General features: G+C 45.6%; 1 protein-coding gene across 1 annotated transcript in view; it reads left to right on the top strand.

Annotated features, from left to right (window-relative positions):
* TRANK1 (tetratricopeptide repeat and ankyrin repeat containing 1) overlaps nucleotides 1–2,997 on the top strand; it is a 75,496-nt gene extending 72,499 nt beyond the window's left edge. The window contains exons 24-25 of the mRNA XM_024132306.2: nucleotides 441–539; nucleotides 1,801–2,997. Coding sequence (XP_023988074.1) covers nucleotides 441–539; nucleotides 1,801–1,898 — 197 coding nt within the window. The 3' untranslated portion in view covers nucleotides 1,899–2,997. The remainder of the gene's footprint in view (nucleotides 1–440; nucleotides 540–1,800) is intronic.
* The last annotated feature ends 14,300 nt before the right edge of the window (nucleotides 2,998–17,297 follow it).

The raw sequence follows: 17,297 nt of genomic DNA, 5'->3' as shown, positions 1-17,297 counted from the left end.
TTTAGGAGGGTCCTCACACCGTACCCAGTGTGAGCCTTTAATAAGAATTCTTATGTGGTCTGTGAATCAGATTTCCTCTGACATCCTTATTAGCTATGTCTTAGCAATGCTGAATGGAAGTTATGTATAAAATCAGTGAAATTGCATATTTTTAAATCATTCTAGAATTCAGACACTCTGGTTTAAGATGATAACAGTTTGAACAAAAGCTTCCTCGAAAGGCTTACTACTGGCAGTGTCTCCAGACAGGCAGGACTGGTAATCAAACTGGTATCTACTTGTGGTTTCTGCTCCTGGTGGCAGACAGTGGCCTTATGCTGCCCCTCTCCACAGGGGAAGCAGAGACGAGCTCCCAGGAGCTGGGCTTTGGCTCTAGTACTGAGTGTCCTGGTCCCTACAGCCGCCCTTTCACTCAGAGCTCTCGTTCTTTGGTTCCCTAGCGGAGGAGGTCATGGCTCGGCTGGTCAGCGTCCTGATCCAGTCCGTCAGGGATGCGTGGGAGTGGCTGAGGAAAACAGAGCTGCACTTGAAGGAAGAAGGTGAGGAGTCCTTCACCCCAGGGTGATGCTCTGGGTCTTGTGGTCCTTGATTCTGCTGGCTCCCAGGTCAGTCTGAAGTAGGGCCGCCTGTGATGTGAGCAGTGGTCGCTCACCATCTAGAAGCACCGCCCCCAGTGACTCAGGTCAATAGTGATAGAGTGGCTGGGTTCCCCCATCTGACTGTGAGGGCTGTTATTCAGGGCTTGTGCCAGTTGCTTTTCCAAAAACGTTGGCCACTCATGAGCTGTTATCAGTGATGCTCTGTCACTACTCCCATGGTGGGTAAAGTATTGCAAAGCCATCCCTAGATAAATATTTGCCTGTGCAAGCCATTCATATAAGTCCATGAATATGTATTGAGTGTCTAGAATGTATCAGTACTGTTCTGGGCTTGGGGATATAAAACAAACTTGTGAACAGAACACATAAAATCATTGGGGAAACTTGCATACATCTTCCTTCAGAGGGTTTAAGGCTGGTGTATAGTGAGTTGGGTTTCTTTCCTGACAGTCAGACTTATCTTGCCGAGTTCTATTTGATCTGGAAAGTCTCCCCCTCTTGGGGATACCTTATTTCTTCTTCCTCCCAGTATCTCACCTGCCCCAGATTGCCCATAATCCAGAGGCTGCTGGAAAATCCAGACCCCCGAGCTGGGGAAAACTGGAAAGAACTTGACACAAATGTCTGTGCCAATAAAAAAATCTGTAGATTATAGTCCCTTCTGGCACTATGATTTTTTTTTTTTTTTTTTTTTGCCGTACGCGGGCCTCTCACTGCTGTGGCCTCTCCCGTTGCGGAGCACAGGCTCCGGATGCGCAGGCTCAGCGGCCATGGCTCACGGGCCCAGCCGCTCCGCGGCGTGTGGGATCCTCCCGGACCGGGGCACGAACCCGCGTCCCCTGCATCGGCAGGCGGACTCTCAACCACTGCGCCACCAGGGAAGCCCCTGGCACTGTGATTTTTGTGATTGTTTCAAACAGGAGAATATAACTGGGATACCAACTGAAGGCTGTGGTTGATTTTAGGCTTTGTTTGACAAATTTTTCATTTAAAGGGCTTCTAAAATAAGGCCAGAGGAACTAGCCTGTAAAAGAACATTCTGGAGAAGGGTGTTTACTTTGGCTCTGGCTGGTTTTTTTTTTCTTTAATTTAAAACGACGATTACAGAGACATCAGGTTTTACTAGGATGTTATATGTTGCAGTAGAGTGAAAAAGATCACCATTCTGCACTTCATTTCTGTTTTTTTGCTTTTTAAACAGGTGTCGTTCAAGAAGATGATTACGAAAATGAAGTGGAAGACTTTGGTGAGCTCCGTCCCAGAAGGCGTTTTCGGAAATATGCAAAGCAGAGAAAGTAGTAACGTCCACACGGCTGCTGCTTCCTAAACCTTCAGGACGTTCCATCCTGACTTAGAATCCCGAGTGCTGGGGCAGATGAGGAGAAGAATATACATTAGCCTAAGAAGTGGCGGGAGGGGGTCTAACGATGCCTTTGCTTTTCATTCTTGTTATTTCTCTCTCTGTGGTGGCTCAGGGTCTGACTGCTCCCTCAGAGCAGGGGCCTCTTAAGTGTTTTCCAAGTTCAAGTCCAGCAGTACTGGGTCCCCCTAAAAGAGGCTCAGGCGCGAAGAGTCATAGCTGGAGGGAACGTTGGGATCCTCCCTACGAGGCCCCTGGGTTCTCTGGCTCGTCATCACCATGACACTGGTCAGTAGGTAGCAGGGACATCCCTCACCCCAGAGTTGCCACTGCCCTGGCCCGGGAACACTGCCACCGGATTCTCTCATCTCTGTTCATGCTGCTGGCCACCCCCGACCCCAGGCCACACCCTGGTCATCTCTGAGCCCACCTGTGGCTTAATTCCTTCTGTTATGTATGTTAGCCTCTTCTCTCGGTGGCAACGTTTCTGCCTGCCTTCCCCCCATTTTTTGAGACCATCCTCAGCTGCCCGAGCAAGTCGCGATTAGACTACCTCAGAACGTAGTCAAGAATTCCCCATTTTCTTCTGGGCGGCCAGCCTCAGGACCAGCACCCCCATCCATAAGGATTTGGCCATGAATCACTGCCCTGTGGCCAGCAGGTCTGGGAAGAAGAAGGGGCTGTGGGCCTGTTTGCAGGAGGCCGTTGCTGCCCACTGAGCCAACGGTATGTCCCTTTCTGGAAGCTCTTCTGCCTCTTTCATGGTCACTTTCCTCCCTGTCCCCCACCCTTCAGCCCGGCCTGGTGCCAAAGGTCAGGCTCACATTGGTCTGTCGCTGTTTCATCATCACCACAGAACCAGCCTTCTCCCCATGCTGCTGCTGCTTTGGCTGCTCTTTGTTTTTTTCTTCATTGTCTTTCTAAATGACTCTGTTTCCTTGAAATGTATGCTTTCTAATCTTTATTAGTTTATAGTTCTAATTTTTATTCCAGGTGTTTTTATAAACTTTACTTGCCAGGAAAAAAAAAACCAATCAAATCTTGCTGTATTATCACATTTTTATAAAGTTAAATCATTTCTTTTACATTTCTCTCCACTTGTTTATTTCTCATCTCTGCTTAGAGAGTAAAGGGGTAAATCGTGGAGCAGGTTCTTTCTGGTCAGCTGGTGGACAGAAGCTTGCCGTGTCTTCTGAAACTGAGAAATCCAGGGGCCCACAGCTGCAGCTGACTGCACCATCTCTTGAGGGCCTGCCTGTGTAAATTCTTTCCCTTTGGGTGTTTCCAAGCAGGCAGGGTGTGGCCTGGAAGGGGTTTTGTCCGTGCCCCATAACAAGAACATTTCCCTTGGAGACGGGAGACCTGGAACTGAATCCTGGTCCTGCCCCAAGAAGCTGTATAGCCTGGGACGAGTCAGACCTGGTCCACACTCCCTGAGGGCTAGAATGCGGCACCACCCCCGAGGGACTGGGGATCTGGTGTGGCAGTTTTGGGGCACAATATTTAATAACAACACAGCATTGTGCCTCTTGTGCTGGTCATTTCTCCTCACGCATCTGTCTCCTTCAGGGTTTTTGCAAGATGGGAATCTGGCATTCATGGGTTCTCCAGACATGACACCATCTTAATCTCAATGCCTAACCTCTCTCTCTCTCTCTCTCACACACACACACACCCCACATACACACTCACTCACTCACTCACTCACTTCTCCCTGGCCGTCTCCAGCAGGCTGACTCAGGATCTGAGTTGCCTGCAGCGTGTTCCCAGATCGATACCATGTAGTTGCCAGAAATCCACCCCTGGGTCGTCCTTAAGTTCCTGATGCAGAGGATGGGTAAATCAACAGCAGGTAACGTTGCTCTCCCTCTGCCACAAGTATCTTTCCTCAGCCCTGAGACTGTCTTTGTCCGATCCTGTCCCTCTAAACATGCTTCGGAGATTCTGCCTGTAGAGTGCAAGGCAGGTGGGGACACCAGGAGCCATCTCCCCACCCAGCAGCCCCCCGTAGCAGCCGAGAGGTCGAACGTCCATGGGGGGTCTCCCTGTTGAACTTGACAGACCCGCCCACCTTACCACAGCAGAGACAGCAGGCCTGCCAACAGCAGTGTAGAGCTGAGCCTCACTCCCACCCGCCGCCCAGAAAGACTTGTCTCCTCGCCTGCTAAGAGAGAGGGAAAACCATCAGCCAGGTACTGGGTGTTCTTTAGGTGGGTTGTTGTTGACAGACCTGCCTCCCGGTTCTGCAGAATCCTAACTGTACTCAGAATCCTATGTTCTCTGCTTAAGACGCAGCATCTCACCCTCCTCAGTGGTGATGTGACCTGAGCATCTGATAGGACCTTGCGGGGGGATGGGCTGCACTAAAAGGAGAACTGTCATCCCGGGATCTTGGAAGTGAGCCATTAAGATTGAAATTTGGCTTCTTTTACTGGCCATGGGCATTCAGACACGTTATTTAAAATCTCTGAGCCCATTCAGGCATTTATAAAATAGAAATAATGACACAAGTTTGGAGCTTGCGTGTAATTACATTATCTCCCTCCTGCCATGCCTCCCTTCCCTAGTGGGACCAAGAATGCAAAAAAGATTCCAGGCATCTATTTCCAGGGCAGGGAGGGGTGGTCACGAAGGATGATGAGCTCTGGGGACAGAGCTGGGTCAGCTTTGTGATGCCTGGACGGAGGTGGGGACATTTCTGAGAGGGCTTTGTTCCCAGGGGCCTAACCTTTTTAGAGGCTGAGTATTTTTAGCCCAAGTTTTTGTGATTCTGCAGGACAGCTGTTTCAGGCAAGTATGTAGTCCACCCTGTGGTATTTGGAGTCATTTTAAGGTTAGGGAGTGGGATGGGGGAAGAGAATGAGAATAACTCCCGAAACGTTTCCTTTGTGGCTACTCTAGAGCGTCTGGAGGGGCCGAGCAGGTGAACACCCTTTTTTTTTTTTTTGGCTGCGCCACGCGGCATACAGAAATCTTAGTTCCCCGACCAGGGATAGAACCCGTGTCCGCTGCCGTGGAAGCACAGAGTCTTAACCACTGGACCTCCAGGGAAGTCCCCAGATGAGCATCCCTTTTTACACTTCAAGTTGAGAGTCAATGTCTGCCCTCTTTCCATTTTTCTGCCATTCCGTTTGCCAAAACCAAATCATGATGGAGAAAAGAGGGGCGACACCCGCCCTGATGAGGCTGTAGGAGGTGGGCTTACCCGTGGCAGCGGGAACGAAACCAGGACGGCCTTCCTGGAGGCCATGCCGACAGTATCTGTTAAGTTTAAAAACGGATTCAACTTTGGACCCAGCATTCCTACATTTTGTTTTTTAATTGCTGTCATTTTTAATTGTGGTAAAATACACACAACACTCAATTTACCGTCTTCATCATTTTTCAGTGTTAAATACATTCACACTGTTGTACCCACCATCACCATCCATCTCCAGAACTTTCTTACTTTGCAAAACTGAAACTCTACCCATTGCACAACAACTCCCCACTTCCCCTCCGCCCAGCCTCTGGCACCCTCCATTCCACCGTCTGTGTCTATGGTTTTGACTACTCTAAGGACCTCAGGGAAGTGGAATCACAGTATTCGTCCTTTTGTGACTGGCTTATTTCACTCAACATAATGTCTTCAAGGTCCATCCACGTTGTAGCATATTGCAGAATTTCCTTCCCTTTTAAGGCTGAATAATATTCCATTGTATGTATATTATCAGCATTTTTATTTTTAGGGATTTTTCTTGGCCATGACTCGTGGCCTGCAGGACCTTACTTAGTTCCCCGACCAGGGATCGAACCCATGCCCCCAGCAGTGGAAGCACAGAGCCCTAACCACTGGACTGCCAGGGAATTCCCTAGGGATTTCTATTAGCGAAACATTCCTACAAGTGCCCAAATAAATGTCCACTTCTGGAGCCTCAGAAGAGCACAAAATTGCAGACAACTCAAGTATTCAGCTGGGGTGTGTCTGAACATTGTGAATATGGGTCAGGTTTTAGAAAGATGGAAATGTGCTGGCATGGAAATGTGGCGAAGGTCAATTGCTCCCTGAAAACTCAAGCTAAAGAGGAGGCTCTGTGGTTCAATCCACTTTTGTAAAACAAGTAAAAATTTAATTCCAAATTGTTGTTGATGGTGATCTTAAGTACTCTGTAAGACGTGGGATTTTAAAAATAGTTCAGAGTCTACGTGCGGTCACAAAAAACAATAAAGATATTTATGGAGATCAAAGCAGAGAGGTGCAGGAGGGCAAATATTTGTTGCTCAAAGAGGCAGTCAGAGAGGAACGTGCCCCTCATCGACTCAGGGTCTTACAAAGCGATATTAAGAGGTGATGATAATCCAGTAGGAAAGGATGCTCTTCAAGACACCCCTTGAGGCCTCACAGATCAACTCTGTCCTATGCTTCTCATCCAATTGATCCCCATCCAACTGGTGTGCATCTTCAGCCAGCAGTAAATAAGAGGGCACCTCCGCTTCTAAGGTTGTCCATCAATTACACCTTGAACTTTATCACCTGACCCTGCTATGTCCTATTCTTAGTAATTTTTTTTTTTTTTTTTTTTTTGCGGTACGCGGCCCTCCCACTGCTGTGGCCTCTCCCGCTGCGGAGCACAGGCTCCGGACGCGCAGGCTCAGCGGTTTGCGGTACGCGGGCCTCTCACTGCTGTGGCCTCTCCCGCTGCGGAGCACAGGCTCCGGACGCACAGGCTCAGCGGCCATGGCCCACGGGCCCAGCCGCTCTGCGGAACGTGGGATCTTCCCGGACCGGGGCACGAACCCGTGTCCCCTGCATTGACAGGCGGACTCTCAACCACTGCGCCACCAGGGAGGCCCTCTTAGTAATCTTGATTCAAGGATACTACCTGAGAGCATCCTTGCCCTTGAGTCTCCCAAATGATGGCATCTTCCTGCTGCCTTCCCTGGCTTCTTTCCTAAGCTCTGAGGACACACTCACCTAGCTATGGGGCTTGAGACAGAGCAAACAGCAACAAGAACAGCTGTTGTTTAGTAAGTGAGTACTTCAGTGGTGGCTTATACAGGTACCACCCTAGTGAGTACTCACAGCAACCCCATGAGGGAGATGTCATGATCACACCCATCACACAGATGAGAACTGAGGCTCTAAGAGCTCCATCTAGCCCCGTCCCTCAGGACTCTCCTCTCCAGCACTAGCCTGTGGGGATCACAAGTAAGTTTGTTTGAATTGTACACAGATAAAAAGGGTAGAAGTTTTCTTGAGATGAAAACAGTCTTCTTCCATCTTCTATTCCACCAATTTCCTCCTCCCTTCAGTTTTCCTTCATGCAGATGTCATCGTGTTTCCAATTTTCTGGGGTCCTTTGACCATTCTGACTGCTGATCTTTCAGGTGCTAATTTGGCAGCGGTGGGGGGAGCATCTGTTTTTTTGCCACTGCTCACAAAGTCCCTTTCCCTGGGTGAGAGCTTCAGGGCTTCTTTCCCACCATGGCTTTGGTCTCATCGGCCCAGGAGTGGGACCCCGGGGCCAATACAGGGCTCAGCCATATCCAAGGGAGGGAAAGAGCCTCTCACGTAGAATGTTCCTGACTTTACAGAGGAGGAAACACAACAGACCTGGTTGGTGACTTTTTCCGTTTTACTCAAAGCTTCTGGGTCAGAGCGAGGGGGAAACACTTTATCCCTCCCTCTGGGGCTGCGAGATGTCTGAACAGCTGGACGAAAGGGAGAAGATGCAGTGTGCCTTCCTCAAGTTTGTGTGCCTGATACCAAATATCGGAATCCTTGGAATCAACCATGGGATGGGTGACCTTGATCATCAATTCTCTCAGCTCATCAAAACTCAGCTCTTAAGGACCCAAGTCAGGTTAGAGGTCTTAGGGACACCTGAGTTTGTAATTGAGGCATTTTCTGGAAAAACTCTAATCTTCCTCCTATCAAGGGCTTTCAAATAAAATTTTGAAAGAAGAAGAAATCCTGTTAGAATAAAAGTAGACTCTGGAGATGTTAGTCTGTCAGGCTGTCTGTGCCGCAGGAGGGGGAATGTGGCCTGGCCCCAAGGGCATAGCTGTGAGTAGGCAGGACACGTGTGTGTTTGTGTGTGTGTGTGTGTGTGTGTGTGTGTGTGTGTGTGTGTATAGGGACCAGGACATGGAGGAAGAAGGTACATGTGGCTGAATTTCTCATCCCTTCTGTTCCTTCTTTGTATTTTAACTCAGCACAGGCTGCCCGGGGGTGTCCAGGTGGAATGAAGCCACCGCAGTTTAGTCCAGGTGAATGGCAATCCGCAAATATATCTGAGAAAGAGTCTTTGCCAAGGGACGAACACTGTTTGTCTACGCTTTTTAAAGGAGATATTTTAAAAAATCAAGTGAGAGCCTGCAATCTGAAGGGTCTACACACCCTTTTTTCACCCTGCACTGATAGGAGTAGGTGTGCGGGGTAGGTCGTCAGGGAGGGACAGGGGGAGTTCTGTGCAGTGCAGAGGCGGCTGCCTTTTCTACATGTGGAGAGGAGAACTAGAGCCCTTCTTGGCTAGGGCTGTCACCCCACTAATGATAACCAGGTATATTAGTCTGTTTATATTGGGCTGCCATAAGAAACTACCACAGACTGGAGGGCTTAAACAATGAAAATGTATATTCTCACTTCTGGAGGCTCGAAGTCTGAGATCAAGGTGTTGGCAGTTTGGTCTTTCCTGAGGCCTCTCTCCGTGGCTTGTAGACGGCCGTCTTCTCCCTGTGTCTACACATGGTCCTCCCTCCGTGCGTGTCTGTGTCCAAGTTTCCTCTTCTTATAAGGACACCAATCCTAATGGATTAGGGCCCACCCTAATGACCTCACTTCACTTCATCACCTCTTTAAAGACCCTCTCTCTAAACACAGTCACATTCTGAGGTACTGGGGGTTAGGATTTTAACATACAAATCTGGGGAGCGGGGTGACACAACTTAGCCCATAGACCAGGTTACGGCATCAGCTTTTCTGAGCCACTCAAGGAGGAAGGAGTTTGGTTGAACCATTAGCCTCAGTTGTCAAGTCACAGAGAGCAGAGGCTGGGATGAAAGTTCTGGCTGAGTGAAGGGGACCAAAGGCTTCAGTCATCTGGTCAACTAGGATGCTGCAGGTGCTGGAGGAGCTTGGACAACTGGCTGGCGGGGGCGCGGGAACGGTAATAAATGCTGTCCTTTGAGCTCTGCCTTCTGCCTCCCTTCTGTCTTTTCTGATATTACTCCCAAATGTCTCCATCACTCCTGGGGCCTCAGTTTCCCTGCTGTGCTCATCACTTCTCAATCAAGTCTTCCTATCCCAACACCTCTTCCAAAGACCTGCTGATACCTTCTTAAAGTTCAAGGTGTAGGAGGTGCCATCTTTCTGGGAACCAAGTCTTCTGTCACTGATTATGTGTCATTTGCTTTCATTTTTTAGAGAAAGCCTTCTTTCAACCATATCTTGACTTTTTCATTACCAGTAATTTCCATTTGTACTCTTCAACTTTTGTTTTCCTAAAGACTAAGATAGTGTCTGTTCCTGCAAGGCATTTGATTGATGTTAACCTTGTTTCGCACTAGAGATCTCTAGAGGTGTGAGGCACCAAGTTCTGTAGACACGAAGGAATACAATGAATCCCACCCTCCCCTTTAAACAAAAGTTATCTTGCTGCCAAGTGCTGTGGAATTATATAATTATCAATTTTGCTTTGTTAGATAATTGTGATTTTTAAATGCTTTCCTGAAAATAGCTTTAAAAAAATCTACATTTTTCTACCTTCTCTGAAACTTAGGGATCATTTAAGGTTGGTTTTTTGTTTGTTTGTTTTTTGAATTTTTATTTATTTATTTATTTTTGGCTGTGTTGGGTCTTCGTTTCTGGGCGAGGGCTTTCTCTAGTTGCGGCGAGCGGGGTCCACTCTTCATCACGGTGCACGGGCCTCTTGCTGTCGCGGCCTCTCTTGTTGCGGAGCACAGGATCCAGACACTCAGGCTCAGTAGTTGTGTCTCACAGGCCTAGTTGCTCCGCGGCATGTGGGATCTTCCCAGACCAGGGCTCGAACCTGTGTCCCCTGCATTGGCAGGCGGATTCTCAACCACTGCGCCACCAGGGAAGCCCCTAAGGTTGTTTCTTTTCCCCCAATTTTCTTGTTGCTAAAATTCTGCAAGAAATGACATTATTAAAAATGAACCAGAACAAAGTTAGGACATTTTTTTTCCATCCTTATTCTCTTCTCTGACACAGAAGAGGCTCTTTCATTTCCCTGGGTCTCCTGTTCTCCACCTACTCTCAGTGTAAGTGGGATGGTCTAAAGATTCATGGAACGCTTGCAAAATTCTTGAAATTTCAGACTGGGAAAGTTCTATGCAAGTGTGAAAAACAGAGAACAGGACTACACACAGAACAATGGCTATCCAGACGCAGCCATGGCTGCCCTGCTTTCATAATGCAAAAATAGCTGTGCTGCAGTCGCTTTTTGCTTGTTTTTAATATGCTTATTTGAGAATCTATTCTGTTTTTAAATTTAGACAACTCATGGGAATTTGGATCACACCATTTACCAACTTTAGGTTCAAAAAAGTCATCACAACTTTCAAATATTACAAAGCATGACATTAAAAACTCAAGATTAATAATAATAGTTTCAGATCACCTAGGAGAAGATTATTTTTTCCCCCACTAAGGTATCTATATCTGCCAGCTTGAATAGTAGGCCATGCTAACTCTCCAGCTGTTTTCTTTTCTAACTCTTTGCTTCTACTAAATCATAATTTTAGGCACACAGGACACCAGAAGGTGTATTGATAGCTCTGTTAATTGGTTTGGATATTGGAGCAATTTCTTACTGAAGGCTGTACTCCAAGGCTGCTAGGTCAACAGTTACATTGCATTGGGATCCCAGGAGGGTGAATGTTTGAGCCTGGAAGGGAACACTGCCTGCAGTCCTGTTCTGCCCTTGATTGACTTGGCCCAGGAAAGAATTTCTTCATGGTCTGGTACAGTGTTTGAATGTGACTTTTTAACAGCTTCAGTAATATATTGACTTCTTTCTCTGATGAATGAAGAAAATAAATGTTGAGGAAAAAATCCTACTTGGTGATAGTCTTTTGTACCACAGTTCGACCACCTTGTGAAATTCTGATACCTCTTTTTTTTTTTTTTGGCCATACCGTACAGCATGTGGGATCTTAGTTCCCCAACCAGGCATCAAACCTGAGCCCCCGGCAGTGGAAGCATAGAGTCCTAACCACTGGACTGCCAGGGAATTCCCCTGCTATCTTATTTTCAATATTTATAATTGTGAGGTTTGAGGTTAGAAGCTCAACCATCTCTAAGCATGTCACTGACACGTCCCACTTGGAATCACAGAAGAGGTCTTTCTTTACATTATCAGCAACATGAAAAAACCATTATTACAACCTCCTCCTCCTCTCCATAATTTAATGGAAGCACACCTCTTCTTGACTGCTATCATACTTGAGTATGTTTCATATAAATCATGCAAAACAGATTCTTGTTGCCCATTTCTTCTCACAGCATGCCGAGAGGACAGAGGCTAAGTCGCTGTGATTTGATCATGCTCGTGATTTTCTGTGGCTCCCTTGACATGATACCCCGACCAGATGGCATGTTGATGACCACTGCCTGACCTCTGTCAATAAAGCTGTGTATGGGGCTTCCCTGGTGGCGCAGTGGTTGCGCGTCCGCCTGCCGATGCAGGGGAACCGGGTTCGCGCCCCGGTCTGGGAGGATACCGCATGCCGCGGAGCGGCTGGGCCCGTGAGCCATGGCCGCTGGGCCTGCGCGTCCAGAGCCTGTGCTCCGCAACGGGAGAGGCCGCAGCAGAGGGAGGCCCGCATACCACCAAAAAAATAAAAAAATAAAAAAATAAAGCTGTGTATGGACTGGCCTGCAGCAGCAGGCCCTGAACTGTACAGAAATACTCTTTTTTGCTTCAGGTGTGGCTGATGCTCCATTAACCCCGACCCAACACTTGTTTTCTAGTTTACAACAGAGCTGCCCAAACAATCTCTCCTCCTGATGCATGAAAGTCATTGAGCGCTTCTCCCTTGTGTATGTGCCACGCTTGTGTCAACAGTTAGATTACATTTTGCAGTGTTTTGTCCCAATCTAAGTTGAAGAAACTTCTATCATGCACACACACACAATACAGGTCGCTCCTTCCTCTTGTATGTCCCACCGATTTTACGGGACTTCCCACGCTGTCATTTGGTAAGGACTTTTGCCAATAACCATCTCTGCTTTGTCTCTAGGCATAATTTTGTCCTGACTACTGTGGTTGATTTTACAAGATACTTACTCCTGTTTTTGCTATAAGGAGTTCAAAGTGGAGTGATGCACGAGAGCCTTAGTCTTTTTTTCAGCCATTAATTAATAATTGGTCAGTTTCACACTGGAATATGTGACTTATTCTGGGGTGAGTGGGGAGGATTTGGTTTAGCTGTAACTATGGTTCTGTCACTGTGCTTAGTTTGAGAATAACAAATGTATAGATTACTTCCTGCCAACTATTTGACAGTTTCAAGATAGACAGTTCTTGAGCATTAGGGGTCAGTAGATTGCTGATGCAGTGATGATCAGATTTTACATATTCACTGTTGAGCCTCCTACTTGCTTATTTATTTATTTATTTAAATTTTATTTTATTTTTTGGCTGCACTACCCAGCTTGCAGGGTCTCAGTTCCCCAACCAGGGATTGAACCCGGGCCCTCAGCAGTGAAGGCGCCAAGTCCTAACCACTGGACTGCCAGGGAATTCCCATCCTACTTGCTTTTTTAAAACAAACAGCCTTTCTGACTGTGTGAAACCACATACCAGTCACATGTTCCAGCACAGATTCACATTTGCTGTTTCTACTGGAATCTTCACTATTTACATATAAAACACTATTTAGAGTTGCAATGTGTATAATACTTTTTTTTTTTTTACCACTTTGAGGATTCTATGAAAGGCTTCATACAGCTATGAAGATTCAGTGGAAAGAAATAATAGAATCATCCCTTGAGTAACCAGAGCAGCTGTTGGAAATTAAAGATGCTCTGTCAAGATTGTAAAATGAACTTCCAATATCTTCAGCATTAGACAAAAAAAAATTGCCCAAGACTATATTGAAGAAATAATGACACCCAAGTTAGAGACTAGGGAATAGTGACTATGTATGTCGTCACTGTCTGGTGGGTACCATGCCAACAGGACACCAGAATTAAGTCTGGTATGGTGGTTAATAGAAATTCAAAGGTAATCTAGATTTTTTAAAACTAAATTGGTTTGAGAAATTGCTTTAATTCATGAGCCAGGCAACTTCTCTGATATGATGTCAACAGTCTATATATTATGCTTATACTTCAAGGTTACAATCTAATTAGTCAACACTACATCTTTTAGGAAGATATAATCATGGAACTATCTTTCATAAGGATATGGATACTCTTAATTCTTTAAATTAAATTATGGATTGAGGGGATTCTGACCTGGGGGAGGTCACATCAATCTTATTTGAAATGTATCCCTGGTCAATTCCTCTTCATTGTTTTTCGTGATCTTTGTGTCCTCGGGGTCTGACATAATGACTGAACATAGCAGATACCCCCAAAGTGCTCAGTGATTATTCACTGAGTGAGTAAATGAATACATTGATCAGGCAGCAAGGTATGGTGGAAGGAGCATGTGCATTGGAATCAGACAGACCTGGATTCCAATTCTGCCTCTGCATACTATTATGTTATTGTGTGACCTTGGCTGAGTTTCTTAAGCTCTCTGATTCTCGGCCTTCTCAAGTGTTTAAAAACAGGAGACAGCCTCAGAAGAATGGCAAAAATGACCCTATCTCACAGAGTTCTGGGTTTTAAAAGAGGGGTCCCTGTGTGGAAGCTGCTGATAGACGTTTCAGAAATGTTCATCTCTCTTCCCATACTGGTCTTCTCCACTTAGCAGAGATTTTAAGAATATTCAGAGAAGGAGCTTAATCTACCAAGTGGGTTGGACGCCAAAAGCGTTAGATTAAAGCAAAATGACTCTCGCAAACCTGAGAATGAGAAACTTTAATTTTTTTCCAAAAAAGTTCTCATCATTATTCAACACATAAAGAAGTAAAATTTGGTGGCTTGCACTTCTCCATTTCATCCAAAGACAGAACACAGAATGTGCTGACACAACAGCAGGGGTCTGCAAACTTCTTCTGTAAAGGACCAGATAATAAATAGTTTTAGCTTTGTGGGTCATATGGTCTCTGCCACAGCTATTCAAAAGCAGCATAGACAATATGTAAATGAATAGGCATGGTTGTATTCCAATAAATCTTTATTTACACAGATTGGCACCAAGCCAGATTTGGCTGCACTGTCTGTATAGTTTGCAGACCCCTGTCCCACAGCAGCAACTTTCAGATAAATATAAGAATCAGGAAAGGTCTGTCTACTTTGTTTCTGTTTATCTTTGAGGACAGCACTCATATCCAAGGTGAACTTCTATCCTTTATATGATACTAAGACGAACAGGAAGAATTTATTTGAGGCCAACTGAATCACTAATATATTTATTTAAAATTTTTATGTAAGAGAATTTGAGCCCTAACTGAGGAATTTCTTTATAACATTCTCAGTTTCAGTGTGGCCCATACATAAGCATGAACCATACATCATATTTTGCAAACATGCTTGTGTATATGTACAGCTTTAACTTTGTGTGCCTACGTGTTTTATTCTGGAATCTTAGGACTGGATATCATTTACTTATTATCTCTTCTTTTTTTTGAAGGCAAGTTTGGTAATTCAAGAGAGATTACACATATTTTTGTACTACAGTCTATCTCTTTCAGACTTAAGCCCAATTTTTCTAGCTTTTATGCCTAATTATAGGCAGTGTTCTGAGAATGTCATGTCCTATGATACTTGAAATCTTGCCCTGAATCTGCTACTATACTGTAAGGGCTGGAGAATATTTTGGATTTGCCTTTTATTACCATTCCACATTTGAAGATCATTTAGTAGTTTTGCAAATGAGTTTGTTTTTATTGCTATAATACAGAAACAATTATCTGCATCTTGCTTTTTACCGCACCGAGTGCCATATTCTTGGGCATCGGGAGGGCCCAGATGGTAAGTTTAGCAGACGTCGGAAATAAACTGATTCGTTTAAAAGCAGGAGCTTGTATCCGGGAAAAGTGGTATCGTATCTTTGATATATTCCTGAAATCATGTCTACACACAGCTGACACACAGTTATCTGAACCAGAGTGAGAAGAGTGATCATATGCATCAATGTCCTCCACAGGAAATCCTTCATTTTATCTTAGGCAAGAGTTTCGACTTCTTCCTTGATTTTTGTTTTTTTGGCCATGCCGCTCAGCTTGCGGGATCTTAGTTCCCCGATCAGGGTTCAAACCTGGGCCCCAGCAGCTGAAAGCAGTGAAAGCACTGAGTCCTAACCACTGGACCACCAAGGAATTCCCTGACTTCCATGTTGAAAGAAGTCTACTGGAGTGAGTGGACTTGGGTCAAATGGGATGAGTCCGCTGAAGCCAACCGAGGCATTCTGACTGACTTCAAGGTCGATAGGAATCACCGGCTGAATGGAATGTGCCAGTGACTGGGTCACTTGTCAGTACTGGAGGGAAACCAGATTGACCACGATGCAGCCATTTCAAACACCCTACTTTCCTATCTTCCTGCTGGTAGGGAGTTAGGGCTTGAATCGTGCATTGGCAGTTTACTTAGGGTGAGGAGATGATATGACTGAGTAAGGGCTGCACAGGGGCAGATGGACCAGTGGATGGAAACAGATGCTGCCTGAGGCAAAGCAAGGAATTTGCACTAGCTGGAGCCCAGAGCATCCTTGGGGGATGAGGTGAGGGTTGAGAGGTAGACAGTGGAGGTGAGGGTTGAGAGGTAGACAGTGGAGGTGAGGGTTGAGAGGTAGACAGTGAAACTGAGTCCCCCTAAAACGGAGTTCCCCTCAGGATGGAGGAGTATTAAAGAAAAGGTGGGGGAGGGTAACACTGAGCAGGTCCCTGTGGGCCCTTTCCAGATACAAAAGTCCCCTGGGTCCCCTGTTTCTTTTTTTTTTTTAACATCTTTATTGGCGTATAACTGTTTTACAATGGTTTGCAGAAAAAGGCTTTAGTCTCCTAGGCTTTTCCTGAGTTCCAAATCGGACTCAAGCAGTTACTAATTAGGGACGTGAGGGAATGCAGAAACAAAGGAAAAGCAGTCAAGCAAGAAAAGTAAGGATAGCTTAAACAATAGTTCAATGATAAAACAGAGCCGGGGTTCCTCCTCAAGGAATATACATAACAATCTGAGGCATATCTGGTTTTTTTTTTCAACTTAACAACAATTTATTCACAGGAATACATGTAAGTAGAGAAAAATAACAGAAAAGCTAAACAAATGAAATAAAGAGGATCCAAACCAACTTTCACTCTGTAGCTTTTTACTTGCACCCTGTGTGCATATATCTAGGGCACAGAGGGCCACCAACATGTGCCAGTACAGTGTAGGAACCCTGCATTACATCCATTAACTTAAACATATCCTTAAGATCATGCTTTGAACAAAAAAAGAAAGCTTAGAAGGCAATATGTTGAGTGGGAATAAACATTGAAATATAGCAATCATGTCTTCAACTTCTACAATTGTGTTTATGTGCCAACTAACATTTATGCAGCCTCCTACAGATCCTTTACCATGTAATTTAAGTTTTAGAAGTTTTGATAAAATCACTAGTAGTATATAGCCATGCAGAAAGCACATCACACTGAGAGCACAGAAGCAAAGATTTTGCACAGGTATATCAGCTTTCCACATTGTGCAGGTTACACACAATACAAGCACAGGCTCCGGACGCGCAGGCTCAGCGGCCATGGCTCACGGGCCCAGCCGCTCCGCGGCATGTGGGATCCTCCCGGACCGGGGCTCGAACCCGTGTCCCCAGCATCGGCAGGCAGACTCGCAACCACTGCGCCACCAGGGAAGCCCCTATATCTGTATTCTTAATAAAAATAAAATCCACAAATCTTAAAAAGGAATTTTAAATGCAGGGCTATATTGAATTGGTAAACTGCAACACAAACTGGTGCAACAGAGGTAACTGAATACCTGTCTCACTCTATATGATGCAAGCGTGCTACTTTCCCACTAATTTAAAGTACTTTCAATCACTATGAGCCAGAATGCATGCCTGAACCTTAAACTGCACTTTAAAAATGACCTTTTGGCCGAGAAATTAACCCAGCATCGGCAGGCAGACTCGCAACCACTGCGCCACCAGGGAAGCCCCTATATCTGTATTCTTAATAAAAATAAAATCCACAAATCTTAAAAAGGAATTTTAAATGCAGGGCTATATTGA

Source organism: Physeter macrocephalus, chromosome 18 (assembly GCF_002837175.3).
Source record: "Physeter macrocephalus isolate SW-GA chromosome 18, ASM283717v5, whole genome shotgun sequence".
Taxonomy (NCBI): Eukaryota; Metazoa; Chordata; class Mammalia; order Artiodactyla; family Physeteridae; genus Physeter; species Physeter macrocephalus.
This window is presented reverse-complemented; position numbering and strand designations above follow the sequence as displayed.